This window comes from Mastacembelus armatus, chromosome 23, assembly GCF_900324485.2.
Source record: "Mastacembelus armatus chromosome 23, fMasArm1.2, whole genome shotgun sequence".
NCBI classification, from domain to species: Eukaryota; Metazoa; Chordata; class Actinopteri; order Synbranchiformes; family Mastacembelidae; genus Mastacembelus; species Mastacembelus armatus.
In genome coordinates this window covers 11,244,006-11,263,091 of record NC_046655.1, presented here as the reverse complement: position 1 = coordinate 11,263,091, position 19,086 = coordinate 11,244,006, and the positions used below count along the sequence as shown (strand labels likewise).

Here is a 19,086-nt window from a genome sequence, read left to right as displayed (position 1 = left end):
GACTACTGTCTTATTTAATAAGTCATGAAGTCACATTGCAGGATGTCAGTGTGAACTTGAAATAAAACAAGGCGAATGTTAGAAAAGAAACTTTATTTAAAGGTGTGTTGTGCAACGTTATGTTTGAACATAAATAAGTTAGTAAGCCAGTTATAGATACTGCCATTGTACTGTATGTAGAGCAATTGGTGATAAATGTAGAGGGATGAGGGAGCATTGTGTGTGTTTTACCAGTAGGGGGCACTGCTGCATTATAACTGCCCATAATGTGTGGGGCATGTTTGTATTTTGAGGTTATGACAAACTTAATTTTAATCCTTATTTATTGACAATATTTGTTGAATTTGACAGTACATGACTTCAGTAGTAGTATATAATAAGTGCTTAATTCATTCACAGTAACTATATTGGAATGTCAGAATGCAGTAAAAACATTTGTACAAATAAATTCCTGTTATTTCCACACACTAAAATGCTTGTAACTGTGCCAAACTTTACCGACCTTTATCAGATATGTAAATGTTACAAATGACCTTTTGGCGTTTGACATTCTTGGCACTTAAACCCTCAGGACATTCACTAATGACCACATAAGAAAGCTTATCAAACCTCCAAAATTTGTATTTTGGCAGCTATGTGTCTTTTGTGATGTATGCAAAAGCTACCATGCACTACCAAATAAGCTGCAAAAATCAGAAATCCTTCTCAGTATGTCCTCGGTGTATCCCTTCTCTGAGTAGTGTGTCCTTTTTATAAATCAATTGTCTCACTGCAGATGCTCAAAGCATCAATTTGTCTGCAAACATTAATGAACTCCTCCTGCACAGATCGGTCTGCTTCAGAAGACATGTCCAGGTCCAGGCTCTCTTGTGAAGCTGTGCCCAATGTATCATACTGCATTTGTGGATCAGCATGCATCTGGTGGCCTGAGGGCGGCACATGCCCTGTGCCCCCTTGCTGGAGAATCTGCCGAGCATGTCTCCCTGGGCTGGGACAGAGGATCAGCGAGGAGCCTCCGAGGGAGTTTTGGTAGAGGGAAGAGGAGGAAGAACTGTCCCTCCAACGTTCAGGAGATGAACAGCTGGAGGGGGAGGACAGGGAGGGAGATGGTGGCGCACCTACAATAGTTTCTCCTTGAGATGGTGTAGTAAGTGGCTGAGGTTGAGACACTATCTCTGTGCAGGATGAAGTCCGATAAAGGCCGGGGTCAGCTGAGAGAGGATCACAGAGGCTGTTATTGGGAAACATACAGTTTTTGTTTATGGACTGGTCACTGCAGCGAATAGGCCTCATAGGGCTGAAGAGGCTCATGGGAAACAGGGCCTCACTGAAGAGCGCCTCGTCTATGCTGCGACGCAGGTTGATGGGCGAAGGTGGCCGCAGGTCTGTAGTGGAGTCACTGGCAAATGAGGATCCCCCTGATGGCTCACCACCTCCTCCGTTCTCAGGTTTTTCTGACCCTTGCAGGTCTATATCCAAATCCAGGTCTCGGTATGCTAAGGCCCGGTTGCTGTGGTAGAGGAGGTCCAGACCGTTCAGACTACCAAGTCTCTCATCCATCAAAGTGTAAAGGGGAAGGCTCTCAGTCTCCCCAAGTCCAACTGTATCGACAATGGCGAGCTTCTCCTGATGGCTTAGGGTCCACTGGTAACTCCCAGGCAGTATGGGTGATTTGGATGCCAACAGTTCAGTCCAGCAGCTTCCTGCAGCTGGAAGGTGGTCCGAGCAGTAGACTGGCTGTGCGACCACTAAGGCTAAGGTGAGACAAACCCCGAGCTCACACAGTCTGCAGCTAAACTGAAAAGCCCACCACGGCCAGGGGTGGAAGACTTCCTCTCCACCTGCAACACCCATAGCATTGAGCATTGCATATAGTTGCAGACCTGCACATGCTAAAGAGAACAGTGCTGAAACACAGACTATTGCAGCTGCACGGTCCCATTCGCGGCTCTCAGCAAAGGGGCAGCGGTTGTAACGCTCAGCAGGTGAAGGAGACGTGTTGTTCAGGTGGTAGATGTGCTTCGAGTCCGCCCGTACATAGATAAAGAAAACAAAGTATGCAGCAGACAGAAATGTGGCTAAGGCTACAAAGGCTCCTCGAGAGATGAGTGAAAGGAACAGGCAAAGGGGAGGCTTTTGGTGGTAGAACTTGTATAATGTCACTGGACCGAATGCAGCAGCAAAGTGCAGGACAACCAGGCAGGCCAGGAAACAGGGTCTCTGGAAAGCTGAGTAGGAGAGCTGCATTCTTGAGCGCATGGAGAGGAGAAGGAAAACCAGACCAAAAGCTGCAGTCAAGCAGGGAAATGGGGCTTCATAGAGCATAAGTGAGGCCTCTGCGGAGGGTAAGCGATCCTGGTGGCCATAGGCATCGTACAGCAGCAAGAAGGACCTGGTACTACCAGCAGCTAGGAGAAACAGGCTGACCAGAGCAAAATAGCCGCATCCAGATGGGCATCGCAGTGGCAAGCAGAGAAGATTGAGTGCTGAGGCAATTGTTAGCATCACAAAGATGCAACCAGCACCATAAATGTGTGCCTCCCAGGCCATGCCCCAAGCTGCCATGGCACTGTTCCAGTCGGTGTACAGGGGCACTAACATGGGTGGAGCTGGGATCAGGAAGGGGTTGACTGACTGGTTTGTGGCAGTGGTGTTTTGTGTGGGTTTAATGTTTGATGAGGTTGTGAAGTCCCATGTGTCTGAGAGGTTGCAGATCCCAGAGCGCTCTTTATTGCAGTCTGGAAGGAAGGTAGCACTGCTGTCCACTGGGCTGAACATCCAGTCTTCAGTGTACAGAGGGATATGCGGACTTTCTGAGGAAATGCCTGGAAACAAAGCAGAATATCAGTTTGATGAAATTTCTTTTGAAGGGCTCATAGGATGAACAAGCTTAATCCAAAGTGTTGGCAATAATTCAAGTGGAAATAGCTGTAAACATCTATTAAAAAATCACTTTAAATCACTGGATGTACTAATGGTCCACTCACGAGAAAACACAGCAGCATTTAATCTGGTTAAACTGAGTCAGAAAGCGAACTGGCTCAGGTTCAGCATGGTTAAAGAGTGCTTTCTTCCTAATGTTGTAATCCTGCTTAAAAGCTGGTAAGAAGGCAACTTCGAACTGAGAAGGGTCCAAAAGTGGAGGCGTGTGTATGTTTGTGTGAAATCTGTCCAGTTAAAAGCACAGAGCTAGTTGGTGGTGTTGTTCTTTGTTAGTGGTTCAGCTTTGGAAATGAAGGTGTAAGTACACGTGTGTGTTTGTGTGAACATTACTGAGATGCCTGCAAAGCTCGTTCTTCACCATACATGTTTCTTCACTTACTGGGGGATGACTTGGATGGGATGCACAAGTTAAAAAAGACAAACATTTTTAGTTTCCTTGTCTCCACATCACTGACCTTGATATCATGGAGCTTGTTCTTTTCCATAAAACAAAACTCACCATGTGTTTGAAAAGAATAAACCGAGATCTACAGTCTAATAATGTTTCCACATAAAAAAATGTTGTAAAATACAGCAGAAGAGAAGCAGCTTGTAGTTGCATCACACACACACACACACACACAAACACACACAGGCTCATCAGTCATTTTGCAGCAGGCTTATCAGAGACAGTCACTTCTTCATAAAGATACAGTGGTGTGAAAAAGTGTTGGCCCCCTTCCTGATTTCTTATTTTTTTGCATGTTTGTCACACTTTAATGTTTCAGGTCATCAAACATATTTAAATATTAGTCAAAGATAACACAAGTAAACACATCATGCAGTTTTTAAATGAAGTTTTTCATTATTAAGGGAAGACAAAATCCAAAACTACATGGCCCTGTGTGAAAAGGGTTAGCCCCCCCCCCCTGTTAAAACATAACTGTGGTTTATCACACCTGAGTTCAGTTCCTCTAGCCACACCCAGGCCTGATTACTGCCACACCTGTTCACAGTCAAGAAATCCCTTAAATAGGACCTGCCTGACAAAGTGAAGTAGACCAAAAGATCCTCAAAAGCTAGACGTTATGCTGAGATCCAAAGAAATTCAAAAACGAATGTGAAAGAAAGTAATTGAGATCTATCAGTCTGGAAAAGGTTATAAAGCCATTTCTAAAGCTCTGAGACTGCAGCGAACCACAGTGAGAGCCATTATCTACAAATGGTGAAAACATGGAACAGTGGAGAACCTTCCCAGGAGTGGCCGGCCGACCAAAATTACCCCAAGAGCGCAGCGACGACTCATCCAAGAGGTCACAAAAGACGCCACAACAACATCCAAAGAACTGCAGGCCTCACTTGCCTTAGTTAAGGTCACTGTTCATGACTCCACCATAAGAGAGAGACTGGGCAAAGATGGTCTGCCAAACACTTTTTCACACAGGCCCATGTAGTTTTGGATTTTGTTTTCCCTTAATAATAAAAACCTTCATTTAAAAACGTGGGTTAGATGTGGCTTATTAAAGCAGAAAACATTGTCATCACTGTTTTCTAAACCTAAGGAGGAGGTTTGAATGTAGCTAGTGGGGCCTGGGGAATGCATCATATTTAATGGTTATGTGCCAGTTACTTAACCCTAAATCTTTGAGTACTGATTGAAAATGTCTAATTCCTTTCCTAACTAGACCTAAAGGTTTAATGTATTTTTATAGGATGTATTCTTCTATTTCCCATCCCACCCTGTCCTGCTCCCCTAATTTGCTCTTTTGTTTATGACTGTTTACCTGCCTTCAAGGGGGAACTCTCCTAGGTGGGTTTGTTATTTTTAAACTGGGACGGTTTTCTGTACCAAGTGCTGCTATTCTGTGATTGAACTGGATTTTACAAGTCTCTTCCCTTCTTTTATATTTTCTGTCTCTGCTGGTCTTTGCCTCTGTTTTCATTTGTATAGCTCCAATGTATGGCAGCTGCTGCTACTGTTCAGTTCTGTAGTTCCACAGGGAAAATGAAATGGTGTGTGTCTGCTTTAAAGCGATGATGCCGCAAACAGCCTGATGTCCTTTCACTTGGATTAGTAGCTCCAGCAGACATTCCCATATGTCTTTTCATTTTGGGCGTTTTTATATGTGTATTTGCATGTATTTGTACACTTGGCTGTACTCAAGTAACTTTGAGTTATAGTCACTTTTACAGTAACTTGTTCTAAAAGAGTACTTGCTCTCTTTCTGCCTCAGATCTTCATGAGTGGCAGAGGATTTTTGTGAGTGCGTTAGCATAAGCTTTAGCACATCACTGCTGTCTGCCTGATGTTGATGAAGTCTATCATATTTCCTCATTCATCCCCTGGCCTCAAAGCTGAATCACAGTCCCAGGTTGTGATAAAAACATCAAGCTGAAGGTCTCCACTGCCAGCTGCATTTTTTGCTACTCTTGCACAACATAGCAGTTGTATTTCAGACTTCCTGAGCTGTCTTTCCAAGCTTAATTCCACCTTCAGCAGCATGAAAAACGAGGATTGATGAGTTATTGTTTTTGTTCCAGTGCACTGTTCTTTATTTAAAGCCCTGATGTATTTTTAATACAGGAAGTTATAAAACTGATGTTAGGATATCTCCCTTATGCAGCTTTCTCAAGCTTTGACAGGGAAGGGAGTTGGACAGATGTGTGAGCATCAGTCATGTCACTGTCATGTCATTCCCACACTAATGTTGATCTGCCAGGAAAGTATATGCTGCACAGCCATTAAATAGTATCTGGTGGCCATACATTAATAACAGGTGTTTGGTATTTGGCCACATTCAATTAGTAAATATTTATATGATTGATACTAAGATCTCATGTTTATTTGAATGTTATGAAATTAACAACTTTAAATGATTCACTAAATACAGAAAGTAAGTGATCTAATAAACCTACACTACATTACTGCTACCACAATGTCCTCCTATCAAAACAGTCAGTAGCTCTGTGGGAAATGTGGTTGCAGTGTAAAACAAACACAAGTGCAGGGGTTTTGAATCTGGGGGCATTGATAAAGTAGGTGAGGCTCTGCTCTCTGTTATGCCAATGACTTGTCTGCCCAATTACTTTCCAAGGCAATGCCTTGGATGCCATTGAGTCAGACTGAGTGGAAAACGTGACGTGTATTGAATTAGTGCCACGTTTTGCTGCCTCGCCCATGCCCATAAATGTGTCATCTGAGCTGCGGGGCAGGCTGAACGGCCTGGACAGAGTTTGGTATGTGGTGGTGGCTACAGTACAAGGATGAATCAGAGTGTTACGTTCCACTGCATCCTGCTTGGTCATCTAACACATTCCTGTGAGAACAAGTGTCATGCTAGAGACAACTGACACATCTGCAGCAGACAGCCACAGGTGAAGGCCCAGTCCTCTCTGGACACCAAGTGAACGGGTCATTTTTTATTTATAGTATAAAAATTCTAAAACATAAAGATTATTTTTGGCTTGTTGGAATGAGATGTTTAAAAGTACAGTCATTCTTGGAGCTTTTGGAACTTTTAAAAACACTATTATTGCACAGGGGTTATATTTAGGTCTTAATGTAACTGGGTTTTGTTGTGATCTCACCTCATGCACCTTAACCTGCAGACTAGGTATTAAATTGGCAACAATGCCACACTCATCTTTAGTTGGCTGCATGTTGATTCTGCATCATGAAATTGAGAGATTCATGCAGTTGTCATCTGATCATCTTCTTCAGTTAGGCTCACCTCAGAAAAAACTGTTTTGTGTACGCTCATGGAGCAGTTCGATCATACATACTGAGGATAGGCAGTTGTGTGTTGGGTAAATTTGAAGCTGAGCTTATATGATAACTGTAGATTTGTTTATGTGCAGCAGATATTTTCAGCAGCGTAGTTTTTCTTTAGGGAGGACACATTGAAGTGGAAGACTAGTAACATTATTGTTTCACTCACTCCCTCATGACACACCAAATTAGAGAGCTCCATAACATCCCATTATCAGCTGGTGGAACATTTGACAGGTCTATTTTTGAATATCACTTGACAACATCTGCTATTCTGGGCAACGTAATGTGGGTTACATCTGCTCCTGTGAACTGGGCTAAATGTGGATCTTTTAATCAACATGTTATGCTGGAAATTATCTTAATAATGATGGACTAATATATATTACCGTAAATGACAGAGATGATTATAAGCTTTTCTGTTGATTTTGATTAAAGAGTAAGTCTGGTGGTATTTTCTGTTCTCTTATTGTCCTCAAATCCAGCAAACAACAGTGAATTTATCTTACCATGTATGTGTTGGTAAAACCTGATGTAGTTTGTTTTCTCTGCTATATTATTGTGTGTTATCAGTTGTTTGTTTATCAGGTGGACATTTTACTCTTCTCAGTAGTTCTATAAAAATCACAACATAAATGAGCAGATTTCTCTTCCCTTTGGAAGCAATTAGTAGCTTCAGGCTAATGATGCAGGATAATTGTTTCTCCCAGTCCTCTTGTCAGATTTACAGATATTGCAGTAGCTGCAGGATGGCTTATGAAGCAAACAGCTTGCAGTCCTTTTACTTGTCCTCCTTACAGTATGGCAGCGTAAGATGGATGGGATTTTCGAGTCAGTGTTTGTTTACCTCTTAAGAAATGTGTTTGCTCACCTGTGCTCTGTGGCAGGGACGTTGTTAGCAGCTTAGCAGATGGCATGGAAGTTTCTGACAGCCTTGCATCATCATCTTCTTCTGCAGCTGAAGGAACCGCACCTTTCTCAGCCGTCTCATCCCCCTTATCCTCTTTTCCTGGCAGCTCTGGGAAGACACATGCAATTTAACCTTTGATGCCATTTAAAGTACACAACACTCCAAGCTCCTAGTAGTCTGAGAGAAACAGATTAGTGAATCTGGAGCTTGCCAGAAGAAAGTTTAACCGCTCTGCACACAGAATATCTGAGACTTCACACCACGGAAAATAGAAGGTCTATATTTCTTAACCCATTTCTGTCAAATGGATTGGTCTGTCATCCACTTAGCTGTAGCCAGTCATCCATAGCACAGTAGACTGGCCCTCTGTAGTCTAATTACACTGACATCCTGATGTGTCTGCATGGGTGTGTGTGTCCTGGTCCATCACAGATCCAGACTCCTTGTTCAATCATGTGTCTTAGTGCCTCAAAGTGGAGTCAAACAAGGGAAAGCAATTCACACAGACAAAGAAAAAAGACAAACACATTAAGACTCAGAATAAGAAAGCAATGGCTCCTTGTCAGAGCCACATTATTTTCTTCTCCCTTTAGTGCACTCACAAAATATGTTTTCACAGTCAGTGGTCTGCAAAGGCTTTGTGTGTTTTCTAGTACAACAGAGTACAGTATTTATAAATGAATGATGCACCAGAACCAGTTGGGAGAAATTAATGAGCTGAGTCTGTGATGAAGCGAGGGACACCAAGAAGAGCGTTGGTTTATCACGTCAAAATTAATCTTAATAAAAGATTCCAATGCATGAGGCTTGAGGGATGAATAATGAGAAGAACTCATAATGGGCTACAAGGAAAGGCAAGCTACTGTCTTGTAATCTAGGTCATATACACACGGCTCAAGTTGATTGTAAGCTTCAAAATCTCCAACGTAAAATCTGTTCATCGCTTTATTGCACTGTTGGTCTCCACACAGCTGGAGACCTGTCTCTGCCAAAGGAGATGCAGAGTAATGAGGAACCAATAAAGAAACTCAAGTCTCAGGTCTCTATAAGTAAAAGCCAAAGTGAGATATAGTGATGATTGATTATCCGCTTAAAACCTTTTGTACTTTTATAATATTCGTAAAGATATTGTCACTAGTGTGTAGTGACTAGACAGCAGCCCAGAACAGACTAACTAAACTAAACGTCGGCTCTAGACAAAGAATTGCATTTTGTTTTAAAGCATCTGGAAATGGGCAGGATGAGGTGTGTGGGCTGTTCAGAACGGTGCATTCTGCAGTCTCACAACTAGATGGCACTGGATCTGTCCCACTTTTCACATTGCACCTTTAACTCAAAACTGACAAATTTACTGATGTATACATGCTGTAGGCTTAAAGATGGAAAAATATAAATCTGAAAAATGATGTTGTCTTTGCAAAAGATTATTAGCTGGGAGAATGTTTTGGCGTATTTGTTGTTGGTATTTTGAGATACTATGGATATATGCACCTCAAAGTAGCAAGTACTTTGAATATTAAATGTTTATAAGCATTTGACGGTTGAAGCCTGGTACAGTTTTGTTTTTACAGTGAATTGTAATTAAGCAGTTGTTTGTCGAGGATGTTGATCGTATTGAAAGGAGATAGCGAGATCACTGCAGGATCTTGGTGCTGATGCACTAATGTGCCTGTAACATTGGATTAAATTGCAACATTTAACAAGATCAGCTACAGATGAGAAATAGGGACAGTAAACAAGTGCAGTCACATGCTCACTCATCCAAATAAAGGAACTCATCTCTTTAGCAAATCACAAGCAAAATTACTGATGACCAGCTATTTACAGATGCCTGCTGACAGAGCAAAATCCAAGCAAAAAGGGATGAGAGAGGGAGGGAGGGAGCTGAGTGGACTGTCTCCGTTATACTTATTGAACAGTTCAACCTTCCACATTAGTGCTGAATTATCACTTTGCAGCATAACTAATTAATACAGTACATATGTAATTAGCTTTGTCCATCATCTTACAGTCAGTTTTTCTAAACTCCTATCCATTTTTTCAGTTGTAGAAGTTAGAATGTCTTCATCCCCTCAGGCTGTGAATAGATGTGGCTCAGTTTCTTCATATATGCATTGGGCTTCATCCAATGAGCTAGTCTAAACTGAATTTGAAGTAACACCTACTGTGGGTAAAATTTTTGATGGTGGCAGTTATTCACCATGTGTAGTGGTAGTGTGTAGTGTTTCCTCATTAGCTTCAGAAAAGATGATTTTCACTTCATTACTCTCTACACTATCTGCGTAAGCCCTGAGTGAGTTTGTGAACAAATGCATACATGGATTTGTGACAAACACAATGAGCTTAGAGTGATAAGAAACAATAGGAATGGGTTGGACAGCAGTACAGCAGACAGCCAAATGAATGGAATCAGATGCATACAAATTGGATATTATGACTAAATTTTTTAATGTACTTACATAAAATTGCATCATGTCGTTGCCAAGTTGGCCCATTTTAAGACAGTTACTAAAGGATTCATTGCATTGCACTCTTATGTCTTGTTTTAGAACAAGATGAGGAATAATCCCGGCTGTTTTACAATAATATTTGTGTCAATGAGGTCTGATGCTCATTCAGCCTTAGGGCTGTAGGTCATATCCTAAAAACCGTCATGAGAAGATTAATGTCATTTAAAGATGCCACAGTGCTTCCTATTTTCATTAAAACCATTTCCCATATCAATGTTGTACAAGAGCATCAGATATTCAGGGCACATCCTTTATGTGTAAATGCATTTCAACGAATGTAATAATATAGTCAATGAATCTGTCAGTCGCCATGCGCTAGCTGTTTAGTACAGTGCTTAGATCATAGAGACAATAAATCCTAGCTGGTATTAATGGACTGTGTTAAGTGTGTAGTCTAGTTGCTGCCTATTAGTACAGCATACGGTAATGGAGGTGGCAGGAGGAGAAGTAAAGTGCAGGATCAAGAAGAGCTTTATGGAAGAAAATTTACAGCAGCGACTATCTGAGATGCTTTAAAAAAAAAAAAACATTTTCAACCTCCACATCTCATCAGCCTGAACCCGTAGCTGCTGTTTCCTCCTGTCTTTTCTCATAATTGCCCTTGCTATCAGATGTAGGAGTGTCCCTCAGATGCAGGGCAGTGCTGTTTTTTATATACGTGACAGCCTCCTCAAGGGCATTGGCACATAGATATGTTCTAGATCAATGAAAAGACACTTGTTTTTGTGGTGAAAGTGTTCAACAGCTCCAGTGGGGGAAGGATTCACCCAGTGCAGCATAAATGACAGCAAACAGATGTAACGTACACACTGGGATAATGTATGATGATGCAGGGGCGCTGTGCTTTCATTTTTGTATTAGTCTCCTCTTGCGTCCTTGTGGCAAAGGTGTAATGCTGCAAGACTCCAGTGCAATCCTCTAACAAGCAGACTATTCTTTTGGGTTGCCTTCGTTCTTTGATAATCCCCCTCATCCCTGTCAAGATGCTTTCACCCTTGCAAGCAGCCATAGCTGACATTTCTGTTCACGGCTAAAGTGACAGGGATTTGTGTTTGAACAGGAGCAAAATCACTGCAAAACGAGGAGGCAGGCAGGAAGGGGGGAGGGTGGGGGGCAGGGGGGGGACGACTAAATGGCACGAGGCATGTTCAGCATCCATGAACAGCGACTGGCGAGCGGATGGTCCCACAGGAGAGATGGTAGTTTCGCTGAGTGTGCGCTTGGAATACTGATACACGGCGACACAGCAGCCCCCCCCCCCCCCCCCCCCAGGCCAAGCCCCTATCTTTTCTGTGCATGGCCACACAGTGCAAAAACTGAAAACAAGTGCAGTCATAACAATGGGCGCCACAGACAAAACATAACATCCACCAGATTCAGTCCAGACAGCGTCAGCGTGACAGTTTGGGAGAGACCAGATCTGGAATAATTGTATTCCATCGCTGCAAATGCAATAACATTCACTCAACCGCACCTTTTCACTAAAAATGGTTAGTGTACATTCTGACAATGTGTGGAATATAATACTACCTGTAATCTTAAGCTTCATTTTTGCAAACAGAAGCTGACAAACTCATTTCAAGGTCCATTTATTTGCTGGTCTGTGGAACCTTTGATTGCGTGACACAAAATAAAGCCAATGTGGTCTGAGAAGAATTTGCGTGTTTATGAAAGACAGGACCAACACAAATATTTTCAAATAGTTAAATTCACAAATTTGCTGGTGAATAGTGCACACTACTATCCACCAAACAATCAGCTAGACACTGCACCTCCTCAGTTAGGAATAATCGACTTATCATTTTCTGGACTAACCTTTGACCCCTCGTGATGAATGTGTCTGTACTTGGAGGAGACCTACCTCTGAAGACTCATTAAGCATATAGACACCAGACTGCCACCAGTGTTGGGGGATGGGCCACGGAGAAGGAGCTATTGCCTCAATGTTGTGTCAAAGTGTCCTGAAACGTACTGGCGTCATCTTTCTCTTTTCATGCACTGTGGAGAATGAAACCTCCACCAAGCAGCTCAAATAAATGATCTTTCCTTCTGTTCTCTGGGGTAACAGCTCATGCAATGTTGGACTTGAATTGTCATTTCATGTCTCATTACATAAACGGATAGTTACAATCTCTGGAATAAGCTGGTACAAATGACTCACTGGTAGTGGTTGTGAATTGCAAAAATTAATTTAGGGTATAGATGCGGCAGGTAAACAACAACACATCACTCAAAGAAAAGTCTTTTAACCACCCACAACAGATTGCAAAACAGATTGTGATGCTTTACCGTTAATTGTTCAGAGTCAGGGAAAATCACGCCTTGGAAATATAATAAAGATGTGCTATTCTGTGCTGTACACTTCAAATATTTGTGATCGCTTCTATTTCTGCAGACTGCCATTTTGATGTGATTCATTTGTTCCCACCATCTGCAATGTTCATGCATTTAAACCACCTTTGGGTAATATGAAATTATATCCAAAATATTACAGCTATCGATCCTTGAGACCCTTTGTACAAACTAGACAAATGTGAATTTTAACACATAAGTCCTCTGAGCTGTCACGTGAAGCCTGTTCTCAGACCTAATGAGTATTCAACAGGATCTGGATGCTAATGTCAGACCTTTGACTACTGACTATGTCAGAAATGTCATTGATCAAGCAGCACTGTTTCCAGCCATCTATTGAACACTTAAGGCCTGCCTGCACATGACTGATCACATCTATTGAGTCAATCCTGTGTCTGTTGATTTGTGTAACTGCTTACCTCCTGCTACTGGGAGGTTAACCCTTTGTCTCAGACTTGTGCTTGTTATGGATTCCAGTTTGTGATCGATCCCCATGGCAGTCGTGATTACTCCTGGCACTTTCTCCCCAGGCCACAACCCGGCCTCAGAGAAGCCTAAATCCACATCACTTTGAGCTGTGTACATTTCTGTTATTCTGGTCTCTCCAGCGTGGAGTGTAATACTAACAGTCATGTCTTGTGGTTGTCTGACTAATGTGGATTCTGAGGATGCAGGGGGAGTAACAGGCCCCAGAGGGTGTCTGCTGGTCAGTGTGGTCTCCACCAGTCCTGGATTTGCTGTGGTGGTTTGGGCTGCTGCCCATGTCAAGGCAGTGGGAACTGTAGTTTCTGGTGCTATAGTCGAAGAGATGTTTTCTGTCAAATCTTCAGCCTCATTTTTCTCAGTGTCTTCCTCTGGGATCAGTTTTGCAGTTGCACCCATGCTGGGTCCGGCTGTGGTGCCCCATGGTGGATGAGTACGTGTTGCATTTTGTTCAGGAGCATTTCTGCTGGTAGGACTGTTGGCGAACAGAGTGTTTGTCATAGAACTAGTTGTTGGAGAGTAGGAGTCTGAAACAAAAGAATCATTGTCGCCCTGTACTATGCTGCTGTCTGGAGAATCTGATGCCCCTGTGGAAAGTGATTCTGTTCTTATCTTTGTCACACTGGTTAGGAGCCCTTGAGTCAAGGTGGTGGGGAGTTCAGAGGCTTCAGAATTGGTCCCTTTCCCTGATTCCCCATCTTGAAAGTGATCGATTGGTTCTGTCAGCCCTTTGGCAGTTGTGGAAGCCTTGTTGTTGCTGTCAGAGCTCCCATAAAACGGGATACGAAATGGCAGTGACGGAAAGGAAGGGAAGTTTGGCAGAGGCCGGGTCCAAAACCAGCTTGGTTTTTTTTCAGGTGGGCTTTCTCTCGATGGTGTCGGTCCCCAGAGGGCCTCTTCGTCAGCCACAGCCTGCCTGTGAAGTAGTAAAAAACACCAAAAGCAGAACACCGAGGTCAGGTGGAAGCGAAGCATGCTGTCGACAGTGGCGCTCAGATCAGTCACATGTTGTTCTCCATTTTCCTGCTCCCTGAGGCGGGTTTGGCTGGCTCGCTGGCAAAATGGCCTAAAAGACAAGAACACACATGGCACTGAGAGACATACTTTTCAACCACTTTTGTGTAGCTAAATTGTATTTGATGAAAACTTGATAGAATTTGCAACATTTCATTTCTGGACGATTGAGCTTCAGCTCCTCTGAGTGTGACCAGCTTTTCATCTGTTTTTCCACACTGTAAAGTAAATCAACTGTAGAAACTATGCCACCCATTAGAAATGACTGCTGAGGGTAGCAGTCTAAAAATATGTCACCCACCACAAATCACAACAAGGCCCTAAGTAGTATGGACACCCTGCAATTAGTGGTGTCCTGTGAAATGAGCTGGTCAGTATTTATTTTATGCTGTTGCTCCCATGCAGGCTGTGTTTCAGTGATTGAGCAGCTACGTGGACTGTCCAATTAGAGGAGGAACTTCCGTCCATATGGATCCTTGAAGTAATGTATGTGAGAGTTGGGTTGGGGGAGGTTAGTGAAGAATTAAGGACCTCTTTTTCTTTTGTGGAGAGCAGAGTGGTTCAAAGTCACTAGCCTGTTGCCTCAGTGAAAAGACTGGAGCACCCAAGGAATTTCCTCAGTGGGAACAACAACCTGTATGCTGTAGCTGGAGTTAACTCCCCTCTCAAACCCTCCTCCCCCTTCAATCTCAGATTTATTTGTTCTTTAAAGTGGAGGGAGAAAGATCTGTTTGTGTGGGAGTTAAAAAAAAAAATCACTGAGCGCTTCTATCGCAGTGTTCTGTTCAGTTTCTTTATCATGGTCTCAGTCTCTGTTTGATTTCACACTTTTTCTTCATTGTCAGCTTCTGTTCTTCTCTGATGAGTTTATCTACAAGTAACTTTCCAGTTCAGACTGTTCTCCCACGTTTTTGCTATTTTTCTTTTCTATACATGTGCATGATCAATCAGCTGCCACCACTTGGGTCTGAGGCTTGTTTTCACTGAGCAGGAGAGCAGGGACCTGACCTGCTATCTGCCCCTTCTCTTTCCACCTGGAGGGATAAGATCAGCCTGGATACAGAAACTAGGATATGGAGACTGACTACCAGTGAGGTCAAACATAGAGCTTCCCACACTCTCTTTTTATTTGGCGTGTTGTCTGAATAACATGAAAACCAGTTTCCAATGAGGTGTAGTTGTTTTTAGAAGCCTGTGTGCTCACGCCTTCACCACCCCACCTACACATGGTCACGTTTCATGTGTGCGGAGATATGACTGTAGCTGATTGTGGATCTCTGAATGTTACTGCAGTTGTGTATTTGTTCGCCCACATGCACTGTTCTCTAGTGCTGTAGGTACACACACCCACACATGGACACTGTGTTGGCTTCTCCAAGACATGTTGCCATTTCTAAAGGATTATAAGCCTAAATATTAGATATAGGCATTAAAAAGAAAGTGAAAAAGTCTTGCTGAGGCACTAAGTTTATTTTATTGCGAACAGAAAAAAGCTTAATTAGTTGTGAACCCTTTGGCAAATGATTTTCAATTCCTTTTAAATGATTTGATGCATAACTGATATATTATTTAGACAGCAGGGAATATGTATAATTTAGTTTGGCAACATTCTCACATTTCACTTCAGTATCACTTTCACTCTATATCAGTGAGTTTAGTAAAAAAGAGGCCCATGTAGAGAGCAAAATGTGTAGTTGCATCTCATCACAGTATGTTCCTGTATCTCTCTACATGTTTTTACAGTCAGAATGATTTTTAAACTTTATTGCTTGTTTTCTAATAGTTTTGGGCAGCATTCTCTGCATGGTTTCTGCTTCTTTTCCATTACATAAATAATAAGTATGAGACTCCATTCTTTATTATACTTAGCTAGAAAGATCAAATTTACTTCTATGATATATTAGAACTTTGCAATTATCTACTACTTTAAAGGTGTTTCCTACATCTGCTCAGGAGTTGCAGGGTTGGGACCTAATTCTCTGAGGGTTTGTCCCTCAGTGCTTAGATGTTACAAGCAAAGGCAACTCTGTCCAGAACTGCATTAATCAATGACATTGATAGATTTTAAGGTATTCAAGCAAACACTAATCACCAATTCTTTTCTCGGCACTAATTAATATAAAATCACACCACAACTTCTTGCCACCACATCAAACACATGTCTGTTAGTGAATGCATTGTCTGGTTTGACAGGCAGTGGAGCAAATGGAAAGGAAGTATAAAAAGTGTCTGTGGTGAATTTACAAGTCCCCTCCATAATTTTGCTGGCGTTTTGTCTGACTGCCCCTGACAAAGACAGAGGCCTGGCGCTGTGGTGTGTTCAATGGAGCAGAGCTAGAGAAAGAGAAAGGGAAGCAGCAAAGAAGGGCAGAGAGCAGAAGACAAGGGCAGAGGAGAGAGAGACAACAACCACCATATTGACATTCAGCTGTGGCGTTCTTAGTCCAGGAGAGTAAACTTTGCGGCAGTCTCCCTAATGCTCACTTTAATTTGTTGCTAGAGACTCTTTTATTAACTCATTAAACAGACTTCTGTCTTTCAACTTAGTCTGTATGTGTGTGTGTGTTAATGAGAATCCCACACTCGATTGCTTCACTCCGGTCCATCAGCCATCTTGGTCTCAATCAGGCTTCAAACTGCTGTACCATATTTCTCTATGGACAGTTCTCTATTCTAAATTAATCTAACGGCAACATTACGGCATTACAAACCCCATCTGCGCTCACTGTGAGCATAATAAGGCTGTAGTGGTCAAGCTAACAAGCGAGAGACAGATAAAGTAAGCTACAGTCTCTGAGGATGAAAGTAAAATGAAAGGGGAAGAAAACAGAAAGGTATAAAGGGAGAGGTAAAGGGAGACATAATGAATGAATTAGTGGTGTGTGTCTGAGTGATTGAAATAGAGAGGCTCTACACTGAAAGGAGCTGCAAATGGAGAAGAACTGACTGTGGCCAATGTCATTACTATTTAACAAACCTTCTATAAGCACAGCAAAGCCTGGGGATCAATGGCACAGTTCAAGGTAATGGGGTAATTTACCTCCCTGCAAAAGGCAACAGCTGTTTTTTTTGAGTCTGCTGTGTGGGTGTGCATATTTACAAGCACTGGTTTTCACTCTAGTATTATTTCCATGGGTATATGTAGGTGGACTCGATTGTGACTATGTGTTTACATGTGCATCCTCCCACATGCTGTTGTGTTCTGTATTTTCAACTGCAGCTCTTTAACATCATGGGTTTGACCGTATGTCCCATCTAAGGAGTCGACTTATGGCTTTTTCCTGTTGTCCTTTCCTGACTTTGTCACAGCACAGGCTGTCAATACTGCACTGATTCAATCTCATTGGCCACTTTAATCCAGCAGGGATTTATTCTGTATAAAGCAGCACATTTCAAAGGCTTTATAAAGTGTTAGAGAGCTTAATGTAGCCAGCATGTATCTGCCTAGTCATTTAACAATCTAGGTACAGTAGTTGTCAATATGGTCATGACATTCTGCATTTAGACCTCACTCACTCAACAGGCCAGATGTCTGTTTGGTTTATTTACCATAACATAAAGAATGGAAACATATGGAAACAGTCACAATGGTTCTGTTCTTAAGTGTTTTTTTTTTTTTTTTTCAAACTTATATCAACATTTAATGTCGTGTGAGGTCAGGAACAGATCCACAAATAGAAATGGTGCAACCAAGTCAATAGTCCCTGGATAATATTGACCTTAATGAGAGCTGCTCTTTCGTCCAAGAATAACTACACCCCTGGTCATGAAACCAAATGTAGCATCACAGGCAGGAGTCCAACAGGTTACATAGGTCTTGTTGGTTTTACAACCAAACAACATCCTGAGTCATTCTATTTACACACAGGATTAATCCTCTGCTGTAATCTGTGGGGTTTCCTTTGAAATGCCCATGCCGAACTACTCTCAGAACAGTAGCAGTACAGTTAATGAAATCTTTTAGACCTTAATTTTCTGAGAAAACACATTAACTCGTTCTGATATCGTTTCCCCCCAGATTAGTTTGGTTCTCTCAACATCTTTCATGCCTCATGTATTTTACCTCTTCCAAACCCCTCATGAAATGGCATTAATTGTGCTGGGTTAATGCTTATTTTTGATGAATGCAGTGAACCTGCTGATTATAAAGCTTGCTCTTAAACACAGCCGTTCCACTGGCTGCCTTTGCCATGGTGACAGCTGAAGCCAAAGACGTTGCGTTAATCTCCAGGATTTGAGCACCTTTTGGACTCCACGGTTCTGCTTGTAAGAGTGTGCTGCACTGACATGCGAATGTGCAGCCACACACACAAACAAGCCATGCTTACACACACACACACACACACACACACACATACACATTAATGTATTCTGTACACCCCTGTGTAGTAAACATGGCTAACAGGTCATCCAAGTCAGGTATTCAAGAATATTATTTATATTAACACAAATGTACTAAACTGTACCCGGATGACACACACACACTCCTCTATATATATATAGACCTACATACACACATCTTGCTTGCCTATAGGGTTATCACTAAATGATTCCCTCTGATCTCCTTAATCCTGGCTTTACTTAGTATCAATGCAACGACATCAGCCCAAGCCGTCTTATCTGTGTTTGATGAAATACAGTATGTTTGTGTATTTACCTACAGCTGCAGCTAGAGTGCGTGTCTCGGTGTGTAGCAGCATGCATATGGGAGTCAGAGCCACACATTCCCTTTTCCTGGATCCGCATCAGCTGGGCAACATACGCATCCACAGAGACAGACAGTTACATCTACAGATGGAAACATGTCAGCTGCTTACCTACAGACGTATGAAATAAGATGGAGGTTCCACAGCCAGCGGTGTGTGTGTGTGTGCTGCAGGAGAGACCGTCTTTCTGAGCCTGTGGAGGTCCGTCCGTGTGGAATTGAGTTCCAGTCTCCCTCCCTCTCACTCCCTCTCTCTCTCTCTCTCTCTCCCTCTCTCTAATTGTCTCTGTCTCTCTCTCACTCACTGCATCACTATGTGGCTCCCTCACAATGCCTGTGGTCACACCTCACTGAGCAAATTCTCCTTTAGCCGAGATCACCAAGTGCCACCTTCATTAAGAAACAGTTGGGCATTAGACTA

General features: G+C 42.4%; 1 protein-coding gene across 2 annotated transcripts; it reads right to left on the bottom strand.

The window, feature by feature from the left end:
• Positions 1-76: 76 nt before the first annotated feature.
• prrt4b (proline rich transmembrane protein 4b) lies at positions 77-18,918 on the bottom strand. 2 transcript variants are annotated; one of them, XM_026326452.2, is made up of 4 exons: positions 18,778-18,918; positions 12,883-14,012; positions 7,563-7,709; positions 77-2,825 (listed from the first exon to the last, which is right to left on the bottom strand). In XM_026326452.2, the coding sequence occupies exons 2-4, from the start codon at positions 13,919-13,921 to the stop codon at positions 751-753; spliced, it is 3,261 nt and encodes a 1,086-aa protein (XP_026182237.1). In that variant the 5' UTR covers positions 13,922-14,012; positions 18,778-18,918; the 3' UTR covers positions 77-750. The 2 variants fall into 2 exon arrangements, with proteins under 2 accessions (XP_026182237.1, XP_026182238.1); XM_026326453.2 differs by having other exon boundaries at positions 18,782-18,872.
• Between the last annotated feature and the right edge of the window lie 168 nt (positions 18,919-19,086).